Source organism: Macadamia integrifolia, chromosome 9 (genome assembly GCF_013358625.1).
Source record: "Macadamia integrifolia cultivar HAES 741 chromosome 9, SCU_Mint_v3, whole genome shotgun sequence".
NCBI lineage: Eukaryota > Viridiplantae > Streptophyta > Magnoliopsida > Proteales > Proteaceae > Macadamia > Macadamia integrifolia.
The window spans coordinates 28,885,573-28,897,074 of NC_056565.1; the positions used below are offsets into that span (position 1 = coordinate 28,885,573).

Here is an 11,502-nt window from a genome sequence, read left to right on the forward strand (position 1 = left end):
AGCCATTAGTTTGGGCTGAAATTTGGATCAAAGATAGGTCCTACCTGGGGAAGAACTCGACCCAAAGGGGAGCTCTTTCTGACCAGTGGTTTGAGAGATTTAAAAATTCTCCCTTTTCTTGTCTTTTAGTGACCTGTGACAAAGCAGAACTGAAATTGACAGATCTGGTTCCTACTGTTCTCGTGGACTTTGGTTCATGGTATTAAGTTGATTTGGACCTATTTGAAGTCTTGTAAGCCCTTGTTATCGATCCTAATCTGATCAGAGAAACCCTAGTATTTGGTTCAATAGCTTCAACTGTTTCGGATCTGATTTCTCTTGTAATCTGATCTGTTGTGCTATTATCCTAATTTGATTTGTGTTTGTTCTTCGAGAGCATCCTGCTGTTTTGGGACTAGGTTGGTTTTGCCGATTCTAGTTCTACATTAAGTATAGCTCACAACCATGTGCATCATGATAGGACAAAGCACATAGAGGTGGACAGGCACTTCATCAGAGAGAAAATTGACTCTGGCTACATATGCACACTTTTTGTGAGGACTGGTGATCAGTTGGCTGATGTCTTTACAAAAGGGCTCATTCATCATCAATTTAGTACTCGGTTGTCCAAGCTGGGAATGTATGACATCTATTCTCCAGCTTGAGGGCGAGTGTTGGAGTTTGGGAACTAGTTAGAGATGTGTACTAAGGGTAGTTTGGGAGCTAGTTATTCTATGTGTTTCTTTTTACTTCTTTTTTCCTTTTTACCTCCTTAGGGAGGTGTATGTAATTTCCCATAATACTTTAGTAAAGCATTACATGTGTGAGAAAGAAGATTCTCTCACTCATATGATTCTACCACTTCTTCTTCTCTTCTTCTATTCCTCACTTGCTCCCTTGTTCTCTCACAACCTCTAGATTCCAACTGTACTACCCTCTAAATGGTGTATGCCAACAGAGGATCAGCTTGCAACAGGATCGTAGGTATAGGGATAGAACCAGAATGAAGGAAAACCAGAATCACAACCAGTTCCCCAACCAGGGAGAGCCTACTGAATCAGTGATCACCAAAGCATGGACCTCTGAATCACCACAGAACCAAAGGCTAAAGACAAACTTTCCATTAATCAAAGTGTTAAATCAAATGGCAAATAAGACCACACATTTATACACTTAACCTCCCAAATTTCAATTCTTACCACAACTGAAAAATTAGAAACTTTTTCCTAAATTCCTAAACTTGAGAATTAAGGAATCTAAAAATAGACTCTTTCTAGAGCTTCTAGAGTTCCTAAGACTAGATTCAACAGTTCTATAACAAAACAGAAACAATCCAAATTAGTAACTCAATATGGACCTACTCTAACCTAAATCATCTAGAAACTGAAAATAGAAATTAGAAACTGAAACTCAATCTTGTATATGACTCAAATCCCATACATAAGGCTTATAGAATTGAGCATTTACAATAGAAGACCCAAAAATAGTCAACCTATGACTTATATAACCCATTGGGTACTCAAAAATAAGCCTATTGGTCCATCCTTGGTCCGTTTAGACACAACTCATGGCCCTGATTTGTTGATGATTTGCTACATCAATTCTCCTTAGCTCGGAAAAAAAACCGTCCATGAGTCATAGTGCTAACCTTGAAAGGTGTATGCCAGTGGAGATCAGCTTGCGACATGATTGCAGATACAGGGATAGAACAAATTGAAAAGAAACCAGATAACTCAATGAAACGAAGCTGATATACAACTGCAAGAAAGAAAAGAAATAAAAGAAACAATAGAAAAGAATGACGATCAGGAATCACCACCTGATCTGCAGGGCCGGAATCACCACCAGTACCCCAACCTTGGATTTACCACCAAGGGTTCCTGGAATCATCACCAGGGAGCCTACTGGTTCACCACAGAAACAAAAGGCTGAAGCCAAACTATTCATTTATCACATTGTTGCACCAGACTACTAAACTAAAGACTAACTAACCTCTCAAATTTCTATTCTTAACACAACTCACCAATTAGAAGCTTTTTTAAATTCCTAAACTCGAGAACCAAGGAATTTAAAATAGAAACTTTCTAGATCTTTTAAAGTCTAAAACCAGATTCAACTGTTATTTAACAACGTAGAAACAATCCAAATCAGTAAATAAACTGAAAATATAAATTAGAAACTAACACCCAATCTCGTATAGGACTCAAATCCCTAACATTTGAGCTTATAGAATTGGCCCTTTACAATAGAATACCCAAAAATACTCAGCCCCCATGACCCACATAACCCAATGGGCACCCAAAATTAAGTCTATTGGTCCCTTCATGGTCCAGTTTGACCCAACTGATGGTCCTGGTCTGCTGGTGGTCTGCTTCTGCATCACCAGATCGAAGGCCGCCAATACTGATCTGATCTCCAGCCAATCTAACTCGATCTTTGGCAGATTTCCATGGGTATCGGCTGGATTGGTGACTGCCCCAATCCAATCTACCCACAACACCTGATTTGATCCTGATCCATCAAACCATGTTAATTGTCCAAGTAACTAGAAGCAACTCACAAAGTATATGAACTTTGTAAGTTTGATTAAATACCAAACTCACATTTTGTTCTTCGTATATATTTCTACCTATTTTCCTTTTTCATTACTCTAATAGACAATACATAAATTTTATGAACCCAAGACCATGGTATAACAGCTGAATAACATACCTCACCTAGAAAAAAATAATCTATTTTTCTCTTAAAACACTATGAATGTCAACAAGGTCAAGATCTTGAAATTGTAGTAAATTTCTGTCTTTCTATTTCTTTCATCCCAATGCAATGCATATACTATGAAAAGTTAAAAATGTAAAAGCACAGTGCATTTTACTTGCACCATTTACCATGAAAAAGAATGAAGAATTCTTCTATATAGCAAATAGAAAGAGCCTCAAACAAGTTTGGAGATGAAACAGACACAAGACAAGAATCTAAAAGATAGGTTAGTCTTACCTTTTGTCAACAAGATCTGTTTTGTTGCCAACAAGAACAATAATTACATCACTACCCCGCTCAGTGCGAACCTCTTCAATCCACTTTGCAGTATTTAGAAAGGATTGCCGACCTATACCACAGGAAGTTGCAAAAACAGTCATCAAACAAACTCATGCCAAGGAAATTAGAAATTTGTTTTTAAGAGATCAAGTCATTGGGCAAGGAATAAGCTTCATGACCTAAATTCTGACAGAAACATTAAAAGAATAGATACTTTGTATCTAACTATCATACTTAAGTATCTTCTGTTTGCTGATATGAAAAAAAAAAATCAACATGCATGAGTCAGTGTATGAATAGGGAGGGAATTTTTAATGGAAGAAAATCAAGGAGATTTATGTACTTGCAACATCATATACAATGACTGCAACGGAGGAATCCCTGATGTAGCTTGGGATGAGACTCCTGAATCTTTCCTGTCCAGCTGTATCCCTGCAAACAAATAAGACATATGCGACAACCCTTTAAAAAGAAGTCATCTTGTGCAATGTTAGCAGAAATATCTAACAACTCTTCTGACTTCCATAGTTGATTAGGTCCAGTGGTTTGTTCTTGTAATATGTAATATTTACTTCACATACAATACATGCATGCATTAAAAAATTTTCTTATCAATCTCTAGCCTATAGCTGTATGTCATGCACATGCATGGCAAAGTTCCAGATTACTTAAAATTAAAAATAAGTCAAAAATGTCTCATTCCCATTTTATGAATACAGTTTCTATATACCCTGTATGGATGGTTGCTTTTAAATCTCCAAAAAGGCGTGTATTGACTTTTTTGCTAGAAAATAGCCTATCAGGGTGGGATTGAGCATGGAAGCTCAATCTGCCCAAACCAGTCTTGTAGAGGGCATAAGCCAACTGGTGCAATCCAAGGTTCGATCACTATGGGCCAACCCAAAGAAATATAGACCAATTATAAGAAGGCAATAATGGCAGTCTGATAATTAACCAGAATTTTCAAGGGACAACTTGGTAGAATAAAAGGACAAAGGACACAAAGGTATTTACAGTAATTTAATAGAGGCAAACTAGGAAGAGGTGATAAAAAAGGAAAAATTAGAGTAATGGAAGATGGGAGAGGTAAAAATGGGAAAGGGAAGATATGGTGATGTTTAAAACAATTCACCACTTCATCTTCTACCTTCCGATAGGAGATGAGAAAACCAGCAGCAAAATAAAGTTGATCCAGATGAGAGAAGTAAGCAATGGGAGCTCCAATCAAGCTCAAACTCTAGGGGAAAGTCAGAATCATGGAGATCTACTAAGTACCCACAATAAGCAACCAACATATGTGACCCAAACAAAAAATCAATCTCTGCAAGCAGATCCTGGCAGAACAAGGGGATATCAGATCTGGTTCAGATCAATACAACACCAGAGAGGGAACTCTAGGGGATGATACTCAAGGGGTTGCGATGCCTTAGAGTAACGAACATATTCCCAAAGTTTCAGGTTAATAGAGAAGGTATTGCAAGAGATCAGACTCTCTCTTTATGGGCTTGAAACACTGAAACAGGGCACCACTTGATGAAATAAAAGAAACATTAGTAAGAAGAAGAAGAAGTAGGAGAAGAAGGAAGCCTTGCCTGATCAAGAGGGATCAAAGGATTTGTATCAGGGAGAGGGGATAGGAACAATGGAAAGGGGAGAGAAGGGACCACTCCTGGACAGCAGGCCTATGCCTTAGCACGACAAACTCACTACTCAATCATCCTTTAAATCAATTTCTTTTTTCCATCTCAATTGATGGGTTACATATATAGCTTCGTTTGCCAAAGAAATTAAAGTGAAATAGGTAACTAGAACAACTTAAACAATGTATCGTAAGATTGACTTAAACAAGGAAACTAACTCAATGTCCTAATCGAAAGTAACTATTCTAATAAATTTCAAATTATGAAATAAACCATAAAAGCAAAACACCCGAAATCTCCTAGTGAATCATATATCCAATTTGGACCTGGTTCTAGGTCTAAGCTTCCAATCAGGTTCAAGCCGGTCCAATAAAGCGTTACTGCATCACCAACCCTAATCATCAGCGGTGGGAAATGCATGCATCATATACTGAAGCACTTTCTTTTCCCTATTGAATATTTACTTAGTCTCAAAAATATATACAGAATTCAATTCATTTTTAATCTCAAACAATAATCAAATTCACACTGATATAAGACCTCCCTCACAGTGACACCACCCTCTTAACCTCAATCTGAGGGTTGATAATCACCACATCTACAGATAGGGATATTGCTTCAGCATTAATTTTGAATGGACAGACTTTACAAATTATGAAGTACACAAGCTTACCATAGCTGCAGCCGAACTGTTCGATCTTCGAGGTACATTGTCTTTGATAGAAAATCAATACCAATTGTAGCCTGATAACCAATGAAATGATGCTATATAAGCTTGAATAGGAGTAGAACAAAGCTACTATCAATGAAATGATGCTATCTAAACTTGGAGAAAATGAAAAAGAACAAAATTACTACATAGAGCTGGCCATAACTGCAAGAATAAGAAAGATATACTTAGGTAAATAGCCTTCGTACACCAGAGCTACACAATACCATGCCCTGTAAAGGGAGTAAGGATGGCCAATGAGGAAGAATTGGAGGCTGAAATCAATAGTCCTTTCTAGGAATTAATTATTAATATATTTTTTTCATCAGTAGGCAGGTAGTCATTAAAATAGTTTCTATTGCTTGAAATAGATTTAATTAGGATAAATAATTTTACTTTTTCACCTAAACTATTGGGAATGTTTTAAAGCATTTCAAAAGTATTGTTTGTTGGAGTGGAGGTAGCTTTTTCTTCTTCCTATTTTCTTTTTTCCGTTTATTTTATGACTGATTAAGTAGTTACATGTCAACTCAGTAGGTCGTAATGGTCATGAGCATCACAGCATCATATTGTAAATAATGGTGTTGGAAACAATAAAAAATGTCATGGAATGAAAACAGAGTATAGGCAGGTTGTACAGTTCTAACCAATCTACTAGTTCATCACTATTGATGGCCACACCAATAAATTGAAAATTATCAAATTTATAACAATGACATATCAATGTGTTTTGATCTCATATTGTCTGCCTTGACCATTAATTGGGCAGTGACAGTGAAAACCACTTAGTTCTGACAATTTTGAATGAGATACATTTTAATAGGTTAACATTCCCATGAGTTGATTAGTCTTGTAAGTGATAGATTAGAAGGCAGGAACTTAATTCATATGAACTGATGAGTACAAGCAAGCAAGCGGCAGGCTAGGGAGTGTTGGGATTATTTTGCTTTCTTCAATTTTTTAACTTCATTTGTCACTTTGCTAAAAACCTCTTAGCTGTTGATCAGATTTTATATTAGGCATTAAGGCGTGAACACATTTGGTTCTTGCAGCTTGAATTTTTTCAATTGCAGTTCAGTACTTTGGCAAACTAAATGTCATTTTCTCCTTATTGTAATAGTGTTTGATACTTTGATGCCAAGTATCACATTCTCTTTTAAATTTTTACTCTCTGCTCGTAAGTTTGTGTTTTACCCACAAAAATAAATAATAATAACAATAAGAATATACATAATGTTCTTAATAAATTTTTATCATATATGATTATATCTTTTGTTCATTGTTTGGTCATTTCTTGGCATCGATCATGCCTCACTTCACTTAGAGGAACCAAAATGCATAGGCATCACCTAGCCCCTTTAGCTAGCTTGAAAAAGAACTTCTTACTCGTACCAATTATCAGAAATGTCATAATTGTTAGACATTCTAAAGATTTTTTCTTTAAAAGGTCAGCAGGTACACTTTCAGAGCCTAAAAATCCTTGTCAGCTTCTGTATAGGAATGTCCTTTTCTCAAACCTCCAAACTGGCAAAACGATGGAATTACTAAGCAGGGCCCAGTTTTGCTTACAATAAAAGTTGAGTTATACAACAGAGCAGAAACCACTGTATCAAAGGCTGTTCTCAGAACTTCAGCCCTAAGGCCCCGAAGTACCCACGTACAAAGGTCCCCCCCTTCCCCCCAATATCCTAAACAGGGTGGGGTTTCTGCATTTATCCAGCAAATCCAGAAGGAAGAAATGTTCAAATTATGATAAACCACGAATTACGATTCAAGATCAAACAGTATCGTCATAAAACGAGTTAAAAAGAAGAAAGCACGAGAGAGCAAAGAAAAAGAAGGGTAAACAGCACAAAATCGACAGATCCAATAACTTAAATGAAATTCCCAATCCGATCTCGATAAGAAAACAATAGGAATTTAAAAACAGACATAATTTTTGCTCTATTATCAACGACGCGACCTGATTCTAATTGCTCTCGTCATACCTGATAAGTATTGTCGAATTTATCGTACATGAAGCGAGTAATGATGCTGGTCTTCCCAACAGATTGATCTCCCAAGAACACCAGTTTATATTTCGCGAGGGCAGAAACCGGAGCCATCAAAGAGACGAGATCTCTCCACTAACCACTAAAAACAGAAAACAAATTAATTCTCAAGATCTCCGACGGATAATAGGACTATCGCCGGAAATCGTACGGAAATGTCGCCGGAGTATTGGAGGAGCTCTATATAAGGAGAAGCCGCTAGTTTGCTATTCGCCTCTGCTCGTGCTTAAGACGTTTGAGCCGATCCCGTCCGCAGCGAAGAGAACAGCAGAAAAGAGAGAGCAGAGAGAGAAAAGAATTGTTTGGAGCAAAGGGAGTATTGATTTGGAAAGTAATGGTGACTCGGCTACAAGTTGGTTTTTCCGAGTTCAATGGCTCAAACTGGTATCCGTTCCCGAATCTCAACGAAACACTGCGTTTATTGTTGCTTTCTACTTTAGAACCGACACGATGCGTTACTTTGGATTATGTACGGTACGATTTCGGGGTTCAAAGGGTCTACAATTTTCTTATGTGCCGGCACGTTTGTTACGGTTTCAAATAGTGTCCAATTCTCTCTGTACAATGACGTCTGGGCACTGGCCTTAAATATGGGAGAAGATTAGATTGGTCGGGTCACCCAAGCCCGTCCTTGGCTCTTAGGGCAGGTCAGGACTGAAAATTTATGATCCTAAGTCAAGGTTAGGGAAGGCCAGGAATGAGGTTTCTGGCTGAGTTGGGCTGGCCCGGTCTACGTTTTTCCTTTTCGTTCTTTGTTATTTCTTTTTTTCTTCTTTCTTCTTTCTTCTCTCATTGCTTAAAACGCATCACAGAACGCAGACTTTTCATGAACAGACACCTACTTTATGCCTCTGCCAACAGGAGCCGGACCAGGCCAGCCCCGGCCAGTCTGTCTCTCACCTCCCATGCTTCCAGCGCTTCGCAGTACAATATGGGAAAGGTAAGGATTGGATTTTCAGGCCCTAAGTCAGGTCAGGCCGCGCAAGCCTAGGCCTACTAAAGGAACTTAGGGTTGGGTAGGGATTTTAAAAGCCCAGCCCAACCCGATCCTATTGTAACGCTAGATTAAAAATCAGAAGAGTAAATCAGCCCACTTAACTCAGGATCGAATCGGGGGAAATTGATCAACATTGAGTTCGATTAATCCTAATTTCTATTGATTCCGACAAGAATTGGCAGATGTTGAGCCCAATTAGTCCCGATTTTTAGAATCTTGACTTCTATGAACCATTCCAAAAACTAGAATAGGATCAGTCAAATCAGCAAATGTGGGTTTGAATCGATCCTAATTCTGGCCAATTCTAGGGTTTTGTTCTTCGGATCATTGAGTTTTAGGTCGGAGGACCAATTCTAGGGCTCTTGGGACCAATTTCGATCCAAATAGAGACCAATTTGATCTCTAAATCAACCTCTCTTTGATGCATGTTGAGCCTTATTTAGAGTTTTAAACTTTGTATTTGTGTGCTTATGTGTGTTTATCATCCGCACAGAACAAGAGAATATCTTCACCCATGGGTTGAATAGCTGTGATGGCACTATTGCAACAATAGAGATGGAAATTCAGACAATTTTTTTTTTCCTTGAAAGAAATAACCTATATAAAATATAATAATAAATATAAATGAAGATACATACAGAAGACATTATGGCATCTAGTGGTGGGATTCTCTATACCTAGGTGAAAGAAAACTTACCCATGATTGAAAGTTGTAAATTTATAATTGTCTTGGATCAATTTTATCTAATCTTTCCATGTTCTTAGGTCCTCATTTTCTTCCTTGCAAGGTCTTAAGTATTATGTGGTCTTTCATCTTGTTATTTCTATGTATGTCTACATTTAAGAATACAATGAAGTTTCCCATGCCAATAGGTAAGTAAGGTAACACACATAATTCTTGGTAGTTATTGTTTTTATTTATTTATTTATTTATTTATTTTAAGTCAATCTCTAATTGATTTATCTATTTATAGCTAAGCATGTTACAAACAGAATCTATAACAATACTTTGTTGACCCTCATCATAATTGGTTTCATTTTTTTATCAAAGGACAAATGTTATAATTCCATATAAAATACGCTTTAATAGTTTAAAATTAATTATTTGTCATGTTAGGCTAGAAAGGAATTAATCGTAAGATAGTGTTAAACACATGGAATTAGTGAACTAGTCTCTCAGAAAAAGGAGACAAAGATCACCTCTGCTTGAGAACCACACTACCATGAGGTGGTCCCAATATCCCTCCATGCATGTTATAAAATCCAAGGACAATGGTGATAGAGGTGGCGGAGGAGGAATGTCAATGACAACAAATTAGGGGTTGAGTGGAGTGGGAGAGGGAGGAAGTAAGTCCACATCAGTCTTGTCATCTGCTTTGAGGAACTATGCGTTAGACGGATTAGAATCCTCTTCAAACCCAATGACCCTCCTACGACTCATTGATCAAGGGCTGGAAAGGTTTGCACACATATACTTAGGTATTGGAATGTGTGACCAACCCCCAGCCCTTGGATGATTGTGGGATGTTGAAGGGTGCAATAGTTGGAGAAGAGTCCAATACGAGTGAGACAAGATGGGGTCTTCAAATTTGTTGGAAGAGAATGAGAAATTATGGAAGGAATACCAATAGTTGCTAAGCACGGAACCATAGAAAAGAAGCAATGCTGAGGAGCTGATGGCCTTCTTGTCCAGCTACCTCAAGAACAATTGAGATCAGATAATTTGTTTTTGCAATACATTTTTTTAATCAAATTTTCACTTTAATAGGGTTTGCCAAAATGGCAAGATAAAACACTGAAAGATTAAGGACTACCAAGAAGTTGTGAGATGATGTATACATGCACAGGAGGGTTTGCCACTACATGAGTATTACCTAGATATTCATATGGAGAATTTCCACACATTTTTTATTTGAAAAAGTTTAGCTGGTTCTGGTCTAGAGATATCCTTTAGACTTTATTTTCCTTTTGGGTTAAAGGGCTATACAATGTAAATTTATCAGACTAGGTAAATATTTTACCTTAATTAACAAGGAAATTTTTTAGTGGGTAACTTATGAGATCTAATTCCAATCTATTATACTTATTTCATGACTTCTTTAGTATGTTTTTCACCCAATTTATTAGAAAGGAAATATAATTCAAAAAATAAAAACAAATAAAGCATGATCATTACTCTTGGCTCCAGCCTTCTAACAACATGGGTTTTTTGGGCTCATTTAGCCCATAAGGCTATGAACAATAAAATTGCTGTGGGCATTTGTAATTACCCCTGATGTATTCAAGGTTTTACTTTAATGCTTATTCTCTTCTTGTAATTGATAGTGAAAAACAGTCGAGAGAAAAAACTTAAATCACTCAAAAAATAACACCAAAATAACAAATGATGCACTTATATCTTAACTAGATGAGAATATTCCAATCCTCTACAGTGGCAACTTATCACATATAAAAGTATGAAAACAGATTATTAGCCCAACATGCTAAGCATTTCATTATTCCATAACCTAAAAAAATTTTTATCACATAATTTTTTTTTCTTGTATTTAAGTTTCAACCCAAATAAAACCATGGAGGAGTAAGCACTAAAATATTAACAACAAACAAGAGATTATGAGAGAAAACATGGGTATACATGAGATGTATGCTTCTTATATGAAAGTGTACATGATTAAATTTGAGTCTACAATTTAATATATTCCTATCCATCCATTACCTAGATATCCTTATATATGAAGACAATGTCACATCACCTTTCTGGCAAAAACTTGGATGTCAGTCTAATAATACCCTTAGAACCCTTTTTTTTTTTTTTTTTTTTTTTTTTTTTTGTTATGTTATGTTATGGGGTTTGGGGGATTAGGAGGACTCTGGTAGTATTGTCGGTTTTAAAAATTCATCTTCGTGCTCTGCTTTGATAAGCTTATCAAAGAGAATCATTCTCACTGCACCACATGGATTGAAGTAGCAATTCCATCCAGTAGATAGTGCATGGTATAGACTCTAGATTAATCATTTGTTAAATTTTAAAGCTTAATTTAATTAAATACCTGGATTCGGCTCTTCTATGGCTCAGTGTGCTGTGTA

General features: G+C 36.8%; 1 protein-coding gene across 1 annotated transcript; it reads right to left on the reverse strand.

Annotated features, from left to right (window-relative positions):
- Positions 1–2,976: 2,976 nt before the first annotated feature.
- LOC122088639 (ras-related protein RABH1b) lies at positions 2,977–7,803 on the reverse strand (the record flags this gene model as incomplete). Its single annotated transcript, XM_042657950.1, is given in 4 exon segments — positions 2,977–3,088; positions 3,362–3,450; positions 5,332–5,402; positions 7,356–7,803. Coding segments are annotated over 4 exon segments (389 nt in total), but the record flags the coding sequence as incomplete, so codon positions are not given.
- Between the last annotated feature and the right edge of the window lie 3,699 nt (positions 7,804–11,502).